This window comes from Bombus huntii, chromosome 6 (assembly GCF_024542735.1).
Source record: "Bombus huntii isolate Logan2020A chromosome 6, iyBomHunt1.1, whole genome shotgun sequence".
Lineage (NCBI taxonomy): Eukaryota > Metazoa > Arthropoda > Insecta > Hymenoptera > Apidae > Bombus > Bombus huntii.
In genome coordinates, this window is record NC_066243.1 from 5,596,375 (window position 1) to 5,610,617 (window position 14,243).

At 39.5% G+C, this 14,243-nt stretch overlaps 1 protein-coding gene across 1 annotated transcript; it reads left to right on the forward strand.

Moving 5' to 3' along the window:
• The first annotated feature begins 8,114 nt into the window (after nt 1-8,114).
• LOC126866754 (probable serine/threonine-protein kinase mkcB) lies at nt 8,115-9,521 on the forward strand. Its single transcript, XM_050620690.1, has 2 exons — nt 8,115-8,798; nt 9,216-9,521. Exons 1-2 carry the CDS (start codon nt 8,115-8,117, stop codon nt 9,519-9,521), a joined length of 990 nt encoding a protein of 329 aa, XP_050476647.1.
• Nucleotides 9,522-14,243: the final 4,722 nt, after the last annotated feature.

Here is a 14,243-nt window from a genome sequence, read left to right on the forward strand (position 1 = left end):
CAAATCTAAACAAAATTCCCGACTTGTTTGATTTTGCAGTTATGAAAGGACTAAACGCAAACAAATTAAAAATGACACCCAGTTTAGCTCCGATCATACACCGATAATAATAGAATACACAAGCAAACCAATACTTTATAGCAATCTAGAGTCGCTTTGTAATAAAACCACCAAATGGCAAACATTTAAAGAACTAATTAAGAGCAAAATCCATTGTAATATTCCACTAAAAACATTCGAACACATTGAACAAGCAGCAACAACATTGACAGAAACTATCCAAGAAGCAGCATGGACAACCACTATACCTGAACCAACCAACAGACAAACAACAATGATTCCAACAGACATCCTTGACAAAATCCGAGAAAAAAGGAAAGCAAGAGCAAAATGGCAAAAACATAAAACATGTGAAAACAAAAAACATCTAAACAAACCAGATCACCAATTTGGATTCAGGAACAACACCGTACGGTAGAGCAAATGCACAGGCTCGTCAACGAAATTGTATTAGCAATAGAAAAGAAAGAATTGTGTACAACCACTTCATAGACACAGAGAAAGCATTTGATAAAGTGAACCATGAAAGATTTCGCGGAACAAATCCACCACTTTGATCACAAGAATCTTAACAATCCAATGTAACAGAAGCAGTTTTTCAAGTTGCAGCATTCTGAATCAACAAAGTACCAAAATTTAGACTTACAGAAAACAACATGCAATGGTTGAAATATTTAATCATGGACGATTCACCACAAACATATAGGGAAAAATTATTGGAAATCATATTATTGAGCTCATCTTTTAGCCTATATCTGTGATCTTCTGTGGTGTTATATATTGTAAAAAGTCTAACATATTTGCGATTTATTTACTGAATGTCCAGCTGCACAAATTGTAAAGTACAAATTAAATAATAACAAAAATATATTTACGATTTTTACGCTTATGTCTCTTAAGCAACAGCAGAAAGGGTAAGACCGGTGTATGTTAAAATGGATAACAAAGCACGTGCGTACTTTTTCCGGCATGTTTGCCCCGAGTATCTCACGGATATCAGCGCTCTGAAAACGGCGAAGGAGTGCTGCAAAGCACTGGAAGGACTTCATGGAAGATCAACATCGATGGACATTGTTTTGAGCATGCGGGAACTGGGGATTATCGAGAAGAACCCTAGCATGGATATCTCCGCGTACTGTGGGAAGATCCAAGCCCTGTGTGACAAGTTATCCGAAGTCGGTATCAAATTTGAGAATCACGTTGTGGCATGTTTCATTTTGGTCGGACTCGCGACAGGTCCAAGTTATTCGACGCACCTCAGAATAACAAATATTGATAAGGATCTGACCTCGAGGGCAGTAGAAGACGATGTGTATTACTTGGAGACTATCGCCGATGAAAGACATGTTGCAAATGTCTCTGTGGGAAACGATCAGGAGGAGCCTGGCCACAGTGAAGAAGACATTGAAGTCATTGAGGCAAAGGCATATAGGAGTACTGTATCGTGGCATGAGAGGTTGGGTCATCTGCATGGAAATGCAAAGAGAGAAATCTCTATAATGAGCGTGAAAGAAGATTCCAAGAAATGTGATGAAATGTGTAGAGTCTGTGTGAAGGGAAAAATGACAAAGGTGCCATTCCCGAGGATAACTTATCTCATGTGTCAACGTCCTTTGGAAATCGTTCACAGTGATATCAGTGGCAGAGCTCAGTGCAAATCGTTAGGTGAAGGAACAACTTCGTAACTTTCATTGATGATTTCTCTCGTTTCATGCACGTTAGGATCAATAGTAAGAAGAACGAAGTATTCAAGTGCTTCAAAGAATATCAGATGGAAGTGGAGGTTCTACATCAATCCAAAATAAGTGCCTTCCAAACCGACAATGAAGGTGAATATACAGGGACAAATTTTGAGAGCTACCTGAGGGGGGAAGTTATTCTGCACAGGAAGACCATCCCTAGGAACCCCGAGTAAAATGGCGTTTCAGAACGAGCCAATAGGACCCTGATTGAGATGTCTAGGTGTTTGCTCATCCAGTCAGGGCTCGCTGACTATCTGTGGGGAAAAGCCGTAAATACTGCTTGTCACATAAGAAACTTATGCCCATCCGCTGCTATCGGAGATAAAATTCCATTGGAGTTATGGAAAGGTAAAGGATGCGACATCTAAGGGGAGATCAACAGGCTAAGGGTATGAGGTGTGCGTGTTGTCCGTGATGATTGTAGCTGCTGGTTGTAGATGTCGCTGCTGGGGTACTGCTGTTTGTCTTCTAATTTAGATGCGTGGAAGAAAAATCGGACTCCGGTCGCCGGGATTCGAACCCGGGTCCCAAACGTTCCTAACCTAAGGCGCCAACCACTGCGCTACCGTTGTCCGGTAGAGGTTAGTGTCGAGTGCCGCCACAGTACCCCCTTACCAGTGATAACGTTTCTTCTTAGTGTGGTAAAGCGTCAAGCGATTGTTGTCAAGCCCGTGTAGATGTTGCGCGTTGTCTTCGATGTGGCGGTGAATACCTGTCGGTACGGTGCGGAGCGTTCCGCGTACAGTCGTAGGCCTCTGTTCCTCTTTTTAGTATGACGTGCTGGTAGTGATGCCCATGAACTTTGCAATGGCTATATCACTCCTGGCTTTGTCATCGTCTCGTATCCACTTACCGGCTTGCGTGGTTTGGCGGTGAGGCGTCGAATTTTGCTGAAGGAAGGGCCGTTCCGTGTGCGTCGTAGCGGTAGATCCAGATTGCCACGGTCTTAGATTCGCGATGATCGAAGTCGCAAATAGCGATATCACGGTCGCACACCTCTTTTCGCTATCGATCACGTCGAGGTCACCACTTTGTGGAGTGTGTTGAGTCCCTGCCAGGTGAAAAGAGAATGCGCGTTTCGTCCCGGGACTACCGGTGGACTCGTCAGTAAGGCTATACCCGGTAGTCCCTGCGTTAGACTAGAGGGAGTCTCGCTAGGTGCGGTATTTGTATCGTGACACCGTATATTCGACCGCTAGCGAGACAGACAGACTCGTTGTCGTCGTAGTAGCCCTCTGGCGTTGGCGGTTGGTACCCGGATCGCCCGGGAGGTGTTATGTATCGCCACAGGTATTTGGATGCAAAGTTTGGTACCTGATAAGCCCAAGCGGAAAGACATTTGGTAACAGGGCAGATGAGGGGATTTTTGTAGGTTACGACTGACAAGTCAAGGGTTATAGGATCTACCTACCGAAGACCAAGAAAGTAATAATCTCCTGTCATGTTAGGTTTGAAGAAAATGTGTTCCCCTACAAGGGTGTTAGTGTAGACACGAGTAACATGACTTTGAACTTGAAGACTTTGAACTTGAAAAGGGAATTGAGCAAATTGATATTGAGGTTCAAAGTGATGGTGAAAATGATGAGGGGAAAAGTGATTTTGTCATGAACAATTTAATTAATAAAAATAATCAGGAGGTGGTTGTAAGCGTACCGATTGTGCCTCGGAGGTTAGCCAAACTAAATAAGCCAAAGAGGTGTAACAGTTGTGCTCATGTTGCAACGGCTTGCAAAGCTCAAAGTTTGTGTGTGTCTCTAAATGTGTACGAAGCCTTGAGGAGACCCGATGCTCAAAAGTGGACCGATGCAATAATGAAAGAGTTGGACAATCTAGTGAATAAGGATGTGTGGGACATAGTACAAAACCATTGAATAGAAATGTCATTAACTGTAAGTGGGTCCTTGTCATTAAAAGGGATCCTGATAGATTATATCTTAGCCTTATGGCTAGACTTGTAGCTCGGGGATTCTGGCAAAGACCTGGTGTAGACTATTCAGACACCTTCAGCCCTATTGTAAAACGCAGAACTTTGAGAATTTTGCTTGCACTGTGTGCTGAGTATGAGTGGAGTTATGAACATATTGATGTAGAGCGTGCATACGTCAACAGTCCTTTGGATGAGGACATATAGATGAATTCTTTGAAGCTCCAGGAAGAGCAGGACTCAATATGTGTGCAAACTGAAGAAGAGCCTGTATGGATTGAAGCAAGCCGGAAGAATGTGGTTCAGACACATTAATAATATTTTGAAGGGTATGAACCTGAACCCACGTATGAGTGACCTATATGTGTATGTGACTGCGTCCAAAGATCTGATGTAGCGGTTTGAAGATTCTTGCATTTGGAACGAAGACTGCGATTTATGTATTGAAGTCTAGTATTAAGGAAAAACTAAATGTTAGAATGCTAGGTACTCATACTCAATTATTGTCCGTCCATTTGAGTAAGCCAAACAGCACTACTGTTGTGTTTGATCAATCTGTGCAGATAACTCAAATGTTGGGTCTGTTTGACATTACTCATGAGACTGGGGTATCAACACCATTAGCTAAAGAGTGTGATGCTGGTTTTGACATTGAATGCGATGAGCCGTTTGATAATAAGTTGTATGAACAGGCTGTTGGGCATATAATGTATGCCGCTATTGTAAGCCGTCCTGATGTCGCATGTGCAACAGGTAAACTAAGCCAAAGATGTGCAAATTCGACTGTGTCTGATTAGAAAGCTGTGAAGCGGATTTTTAGGTACCTGTTAAAAACCAAAGACTTGAAGCCAGTATACCAAAAGACAGGGCAACCTTTGAAGGTGTATTGTGATTCAGACTTTGCGGGCTCTTCAATAGATAGAAAATCTAGGAGTGAGTATGTCTTCATACCTGCTGGTGATGCAATATCTTGGTTGTCAAAGAAACAGCAAATTATGTCTCAGTAGACGTGTGAAGCAGAATTTGTAGCGATGCAAGAGGCAGCAAAGGAGACTGTGTGGATATCCTTACTGTTAAGGGAGTTGGGTCAATTGTCATATTGCCCTCGCCCATGAAAAATGTTCTTCGATAATATTGGAGCTATGTCATGCTCCAAAGATGAGGTAGTCGCTGAGAGTTTTAAGCACGTTCAAGTCCATTATTTCTACGTCAAGAATTGCATGTCAAAAGGTATACTAGATTATGTTTATGTGCCAAGTTTTGAAAATGTTGCTGATATTCTTACCAAAGGTTTAAATAGGATTAAGACTCAATATTTTACCGAAGCTATGGGACTTGTAGAAACTATGATCACAGGGGAGTCTTGAGGAAATATTAGGTTGGTATGATCACTAGTTCCTACATGCTAAGTTGGTACGACTTCTAACGATGCTCCTTTGTCTTTGGCGTCGGCAACGTGTTAATTATCTGAATGTATCCGGTGTGTTCATATGGCTGTACATGGTGGTGAAATACAGAACGTAAAAACTGAATCTGTGTGAATCAATAAATATCAAACTCTAAAACCTATTTAATAACAGATACGCAAAAAAATATAAGGAAAGAATAGTAACACATCCTAACCACCTGGCTACTGAAACAGGTAAAACCAATATAAAAGGAAGACAAAAAGAAAACATCCCACTGACATCACTAAAGAAGTAAAATAAACAAACTCGAAGATGGTATCCCGCTGGGAGTAGCCATCCACATGTTATTTAGCAATAAAGTTAGAAAAATTTACCAAATGTCCAGCTGACAAATTGTAAAGTACAAATTAAATAAAAAAGAAAAATCTTATATGTTCCTATAACTGGTAGTGTATGCTAGAGCAGAATGTGGTTCTCCATAAAAAATAAGATAAAATTTTGTTTATATAAAATTTCGTATTTGAAAAAAGCGAATTGAAGATGTTCCAAGAATGCAGCACTAAATTACTACGTTTTACACAATATCTTATGTATTAAAATAATAAATTCAATTTGAATAATATTTGAAAAATTACATAACAGATAACTTTTCGTATATGTGCGCGCGTGTGTGTGTGTGTGTGCAAAAAGCTATAACTATCTTTGAAAGCTTTTAGCATTCGAAAGACGGTACCTTTTATGTATCTATATATATGAAAATATCTTCCTAGATGTTGCAATAAATCACAGTCAAGCGATCACTGCATACTGAGAAACATTTTGTTGGAAGTAAAAGCAAAACTTATAAGTACTAAAACAATCTTCAGAAATGTTTATCGATCGAACGTAATTACCTGCAGCATATTACAAAGAAACTAATGCCTGCGTAATATGTAGTAATATCAGCGATTACCGGCTGAATAAAAAGAAAAAAATACAGAGGGAAACAGTCTTCTGTATATCGATTTGCCACAAACATCATTATGCACTATTTATATTAAAAATGTAAGCACTTGCCCTTCATCTTCCAATGGAAACGGATATAAACTTATTTTCTTGGAAAGAAGAAATAAAAAGTAGGAATCATATTTCTTATTGTGAATTTACAATAATATTGAGTATTTGTTACATTCTTATTTTTTTAGTAAATTTCATATTTATAAAAGAATTTAAGTTAATAAGTATACACATTGCCATTACTAATGTTTCGCTGGAGCTTAAATTAATTTTAATTTTTAAACATAAATGTTAAAACATAATTATTCTTATTTCAACATTCAGTTTTTTCTTATTTTCATTATATTTTATATTTTATTATTGTACGTATATTTCTTACACTAAGATGCTCTAACAACATATAATTAACACAAAATAAAAATAATGTCTCCAGTATGCAATTTTCTTGGAATGTTCTTATAATCATGTTCTATGTAGTTACGTGCATGGTATAGTTAGTGACATCTACCCGCGAGGCTTGCCGATGATGTAATATTCATAGAGAGTAGAGAAATTGCGCCCATGTAGATAAGACGTGTATTAAGAGCAATCGTTACTCTTTTACAATTTATATTATTTCCATTATATACTTTCATTAATAATAGATTCAGCGTTAAACAGACACTACGTTTTCTTAGAAGTGGGATACAACCGCAGTATGGTTACAGTGTGTATCGAATAATGATCGAGACTAAGAATTTACAATTTGCAGACATGTGGCCGTTAATAAGGAACGACGTCAATACACGAGAGTCGAGCTGTAACCGACTCTCGAGGTGATAGTGATCGAAGTTTTGACGGATTTAACATGAATGACGATTTGAAAGGTAGCTTTTTCCGCAAAAAGGTACATGTTGCTAGTGGTGATTCGAAAATCGGCAAAGGGGAAAAGTTATCAAATTGTAATGAGTCGATTAACGCATTCTGATGTGGAAGAGGCGATGGTCATGGAACAGTGGAGCGTCTCTTTCGCGATGAATTGCAGATGTTGCCGTACTTTAATCCGATCGAATACGATTTAACGATCGGACAATGGGCGGACAAGATGGAGGAATACGGAGAGTTGTACTTATAGAACGAAATCGCTATGAAACATCATGCGTTGTGGAGGCTTAGGGGCCAGGACGTGGAGGGGCAGATTACTACGAGAGGAGCACTCATAAAAAAATTGGAAAAAGATACTCCAAGAAAAATTTCTATCACAAGACAGCGTCATGTTGCAGACAAAAAATGCGCTCAACTATCGGCGAAAACCAGGTCAGTCTATATTAGAGTATCATTACGAGAAGCTAACTAAATGTAACAGATTCAGATGAACGATTGAGAAACGGTCGAATGGATTGTCGAATGAAGGCCGGGTGCCTTGGGTCTTCGCTTACGTGAGTTTTATCTGGAACTGTCGAGTAACGGTAAGTAGAAACTCCGGTTGACAGTGACGTGGCCGTTTATCCACACCGATAGCCCCACCAATGACTAAAGTTGGAACCATGGGGGTCGAATTAAGCCCGGAGGGAGTGGCGATCCCTCCGCTCGGCCAATTTCGGTTGGACTCGTGAGGGTAGTGGTTGAGGGCCAAATGATGGTCAGACGGCCGATAAGTGGTTGCCTCGGCTTCCCTAACGGCCGTTGGTGGGCGAGCAGCGTCCCAACTGCTCCGTTCAACCTTAGATGAGGGAAGACCCCTGTAGGCCGGAACTGCTTCAGGTAGCAAGGTCAGGAACCAAGCGTGCTGGTTGGGCGTACCTCAACTGAGATGGATCTGGGGGGAGGGGGGGCGGCTCTGATTGTAGCTTCCGCGAGGTACAGACTTGTTAACTAAACTAGCTGCATCTATTTACTAGATGCAGTTCTGCCCGAACAGTCGAGCTATGCGGACGTGAAAACTAGTGCCTCCGCGAGTGCGACAAGAGTGAAAGAAGGGACGAGCAACAGAACCAATCAAGGATGGAAAACACTCAAAAGATACCAACAATAAGAATAATAAACAAAGGAGAAACATACGCTATAAACAAGGCAGTAGACCAACAGAGCCCAAATAAACCAACAAGTGAAGTACAGGACTGCTCAAATACAAAAGAAGTAGAAATGGAAATAATACAAGAAGACGACGTAAAGAGCAATACCAACAAGGATCTACCACAACATAACGAAAGCTGGAAGACTGTAACTCCCAGCAAAGAAGGAAAAATAAACTCAAACACAAACGATAGGAGGACCACAGAAACAAAAAGACGACAATGGCTACAAGAAATTCCTACACAAAGCTCCTTCAGCTCACTGACAGAAGAGATGGACACAGACCCTACAGAAAAACCAAGAACACACACTCCTAAGCCACCGCCAATCTACATAGACGCAAAAATAATAGACTCCCTCATTGATCTGCTAAACAGCACGGCAGGAAAAGAAAACTACACTATCAAACAGCTCAAACTGGAACAGGTAAAAGTACAAACTAATACCCCAGAAACCTATAGAAAAGTAACTAAAGCGCTAAAGGAAAAAAACGCTGGATATCACACTTACCAACCCAAATCCGACAAGAGCTACGAAGCAGTAATCAGAGGTCTACACCCAAAAATAAATACAAACAAAATATGCGAGGAATTGGCCAAGATCGGACACCAGGTAAGAACGATCAACAATATAACCAGATTTGACACTAAGCAACCACTACCGCTATTCCTAATAGAGCTAGAACCGAAAAGCAACAACAACGAAATATTTGAAATTAAAAAAATCTCAAACACAATAATCACAGTCGAACCACCCAGACATAAAAGAGACATACGACAATGCATGCGGTGTCAACAATACGGACACACAAAAAACTACTGCAACAGAAACCCGGCGTGTGTCAAATGCGCAGAAAAGCACCTAACAGCGAACTGTCCACACACGGAAAAAATAAACGACGCATAATGCTACAATTGCGGTGGAAATCACCCAGCGAGTTACAAAGGCTATCTAGTAAGAAAGCAACTTCAAGGCAAACGTTTTCCGCCGCTTCGTAACAGGACACATAACAATCTTCACACGCAACAGGACAACACAGAACCTACGTCAACACCAAAAACACAGCACGCAAGGAACAATAACCACACTAACACCAATACCGCTAGAAACCGAAGCTACGCGGAAGTAGTCAACCGGTCGTCACCCTTAGACAATCAAGAACAGAACAACCACAGCAACGACGCTACAAAAATCAAAGAGTTAATAAAACACTCAATGAAAAATACCGAAATACTCACAAAAATGATAAGCGACCAAAACGAACTCCTCAGACAGCAAACACAGCAGATAACAGTCATGTTACAATTACTTACTAACATGATGAGCAAAAAATAAAAATAGACACGCTTAAAATAGCAGCCTGGAACTCTAACGGCCTACAACAAAGGGCCCTAGAAACTAAAACATTCCTGTATAGCAATAACATCAATATATTACACTTCTCAGAAACACACCTCACAATAAAAAGCTACATAAAAATACCGCACTACACCATATACAACACAAAGGAGGGCCGCAACACGGAGGGACGGCAGTAGTAATAAAAACGACATTAAAAATCACCTACACAGCCAGGTCAGTAAAGAACATATAGAAGCAACCACCGTTACCGTACAGACTAACAGCAACCAACTGCAGTTGTCAGCAGTATACGTACCGCCGCGACACAAAATCACAACGCAAATGTGGGAAGACTACTTCCGACACTTAGGTGACGAGTATATTGCAGCGGCAGACTATAACTCAAAGCACACATTATGGGGATCAAGAATCACCACACCACGAGGCAAAACCTTGGAAAAATACATTAGAAATAATAAGCTCAATATATTATCTACAGGAAGACCGACATACTGGCCGACAGACCCGAGCAAAATACCTGACCTGCTAGACTTTGCTGTTACAAAGGGACTAAACGCAAATAAACTAAACATAGCACCCAGCCTCGAGATTACCTCCGACTATACGCCGTTAATAATTACATACAGAAACAAATCAATACTTTACAGCAACACAGAGAAGCTACGCAATAGAACCACCAAATGGCAAATATTCAAAGAAATAATAGAGAGCAAAATCAGCTGCAACATCCCACTGAAAACACCTGAACACATCGATCAAGCAATAACGACATTCACAGAAACTATCCAAGAAGCCGCAAGGGCAACCACTATACCTGAAATAACCAACAGACAAACAAAAACAGTACCACTAGACATCCTCGAAAAAATTAGAGAAAAAAGAAAAGCAAAAGCAAAATGGCAAAAACACAGAACGAAAGAAAACAAAGAACAGCTAAACAAACTCGCAAAAGAAATAAAAAACAAAATAAAAGAGCACAACAACAACGAGTTCACAAAGTTCATCGAGTCACTATCTGCTCACGAGAACTACAACTACTCCCCATGGAAAGCACCAAAAAAAAAAAAAAAGTAAAGAAGATAATAAAAATGGTACCAGCAATCAGAAGAGCAGATAACAAATGGGCAAGAAGCAACGAAGAGTAAGCTGAAGAATTTTCCAACCACCTATGCAACACATTCACCCCACATAACATCAACAACAGCAACCACAATAGTCATACGGACGAGGATGCGCTAACTACTAGTACACCAACTGACAATCACACTACACCATACCCAAAGCAACAGCACAAGAAATCAGAAACATAATTAAGAAAACAAAAAATAATAAAGCACCAGGAATCGACCTAATTAACGGCAAAATCTTGAAAAACGTTCCGCCAAAAGCGATAAGACAAATCACAATAATAGTTAACGCAAGACTAAGAATACAATACTTCCCAAAAACTTGGAAACTGGCACAAATCATAATGATACCCAAACCAGGCAAGGACCCACACGAAACCAAATCCTACCGACCAATCTCATTACTTCTGGTGTTCTCTAAGATAATAGAGAAAATAATTTACGACCGAATAAAACCCATAATAGAGAAGAATCAACTAATACAGGATCACCAATTCGGATTGAGAAACAAACACTCCACAATAGAACAAACGCATAGACTCGCCAATGAAATCTTACAGGCGCTGGAAACAAAACAATACTGCACGGCACTCTTCATGGACATCGAAAAAGCATTCGATAAAATAAACCACACTAGCCTACTTCAATCAATCAGGAAACAGTTCCCGGGGCAGATATACCAATTAATCAAATCATACTTAAGCAGCAGAACCTTCATAGTAAAAATTAAAGACACATACTCTGAAGTTAAAGAAATCAAGGCAGGAGTTCCGCAAGGAAGCTTCCTAGGACCAATTTTATACACATTATACACGGCCAACATACCAACAACTAACAATAGCAAAATACTGACATTCGCGGATGACACAGCTGTACTAGTCAGGCACACTAACCCTGCAACAGCAGTTACATTACTATAAGAACATATCACAAAAATAGAAAAGTGGCTTCAAGCAAAACAAATTGGAGCAAACCCCGATAAATGCAAACACATTACATTCACACTGCGAAAACAGAAACCACCAAACATTGTACTAAACGGCACACACATAATACAAACAAGGCAAGTCAAATACCTAGGACTCCACTTAGATACACGACTCACATGAAAACAGCATATTAAAGCAACAATAGACAAAATACAGATGGCAAGGAGACAAATGTACTTGCTAACAAGTCGAAAATCCAAACTAAGCATAGAAAACAAACTAAAAATATATAAAATTGTCATAAAACCAATCTGGACGTACGGAATAGCATTATGGGGAACAGCAGCAATGAGCCATATAACCAAAATAGAGGCAATGCAATCTAAAATATTCAGAACAATAGCAAACGCGCCATGGTACGTTAGAAGCGAGGACATTCGGAAAGACCTGGGAATACCAACGGTCAAGGAGGAGATTAACAGAAGTGCAAAAAGGTACAGAGAAAGAATAGCAACGCACCCGAACCGGCTGGCGGCGGAAACGGTCGGCGCATCAAACATAAGAAGAAGATTAAATGGGGAACACCCAACAGATCTCACAAAGGACGTAACCTAACATACAAACACTCACCACACTAAAGAAATTTACTAGATGTAGTCGAGAATAGATAGAATACTTGTCTAGAGGATTATCATATCATTAACAGGAAAAGAATAGAAAAAATAGATCCCATTACCGCTAATAGATGATCACTTAGGTTGGTTATCGGGATACGAATATTTTAAAAGTTTAGATTTAAATACCGAACACTATGAGATGCCCATAGAATCAAAATCGCGGTATATAACGGGATATATCGCGTTCGCTATACTTGATGAGCTGTATCAGTTCAAACGTATGTTCTTTGGGCCTTGTAACGCGCTGTTGAGGTTCGGTTGATTAGTGGAGTTTGTTGGAGCTCTGAGAATTCTGGAATAAGACACAGCAATGACCTACTTAATTGATGGATATGATTTTAGATAGTTTTAGGAACTTTAGGATAATAGCGCTTATTATAAATTTAAGAAAATGCCATCTTTTGAGCAAAAGATTGAGTGCTTAGGATTCAAAATATCCAGGCAGAGTATAGAATCCAGGAAGGCGAAGTTATAAATTATTGAACAATTCTCTGTACCGAAAGATACTCGCGTTATTAGAAATTTTATCAGTGTTGCCAGTTATTTTACACGATTCATGAAGTGTTGCGTTTGTAACCAGGCCGTCGACAGACTTATTAGCCAAAGGAGCGAACTTTCCCTAGAACGCGGATTAAAATAACGTATTCAATAAATTAGAAGGTCGATTAAGTGGATCTATATTAATGCTTTATAATCTGGAATCGCCAACGGAAGTATACACAAATGCGAATAGTATAGGAATCAATGGTGTCCTTTTGCAAAAATAAGTCTAGAATGATTAGCTGAGTTGTTTAATAATAATAGTAAAAGGACTACTGACACGGACGCGAAGTATTGTATTTTCGAACTCAAAACATTGCTTGCAATCAAGAAAAATTTAGGGAGTGCCTGATAGATATATTTTTCACGATTCAGATTTAACTGATTTAACTTTCGGAGTAGGTAGGTGAGTTTATACGGTTATCGGAGTATCGTCATCAAATCGAACATCGTAACGGCAAACGAAATAATGTAGCGGACGGGCTGGACCGGAATGGGATAGAATCGAGTGAAGGTACTCCGTTAAAGGATTTACTGGTTCAGGAGAGATCCAGAAATTTTGCGTGTTCGCGATGTTCTAAAGGCAGGAGATCTAAGTGTACAGCGTATATAAAAAGCAAGTATAGAAGTCACTGTAGTTCTACACCTCCGGATCGGTGAAAATTTGTAAAAATAAATTCATGCAAAATTGACTCCGATCACGATTTTCAAGGTCGAGATATTTTTATTGCAACGTATTCTACTTATTATACGGAACGACAGTTTCAAAGAAACCATGAATAGCAAAAGATTCCTTCTTCTGGAAAAGATATTAAAGCTTTAATAATTCTCAAACTGGCATTATTCACAATGCATTTACATTTTGCAGTCAAATGTAGGGAAAATAGCACCTACTGTTGCACATAGATATCCCAGATCTACCATTATATCTTCCATATCTTTAGTTCTTTTTCTGTTCTTCCTTTTTTCTTTTTGTCTATTTAAAAAGCACTGAACTCGTATTTCTACAGTTTCGCCAAGTTTTCCTCCAAGGTTACACAGTGATTTTGTATGGTCCACCACTTTCAACTGTATGTTGTAACTATTTAACGGATGTAATTTGTCCATTTGAACTGTAAATGGTTACCTCTCTGAAAGGAAAAAGTACATTGCCGTCAAATTTTATGAACAAGGAAGTCACATGTGAAGAGTAGATTTGTACAATATCCGCGGTGCTTGAAATTTTTCGTTTAAAAATTGGCGAACCTGTCGGTTATGATCATGTGGACCACTATCGTACATAAAATAGACAAAGTGATGACTTTGGTATAATATAATTTCATACAATTCGCTTAGGAGACATAAGCGTAAAAATCGTAAATATATTTTTGTTATTATTTAATTTGTACTTTACAATTTGTGCAGCTGGACATTCAGTAAATA

What these genes read in the sequence shown, in the direction of transcription:
- LOC126866754 (XM_050620690.1), top strand. Translation starts at nt 8,115, where the DNA reads ATGGAAAACACTCAAAAGATACCAACAATAAGAATAATAAACAAAGGA. An exon ending in TGGCCAAGATCGGACACCAG is followed by an intron (nt 8,799 to 9,215) that starts GTAAGAACGATC and finishes CACACGCAACAG; the next exon opens with GACAACACAGAACCTACGTC.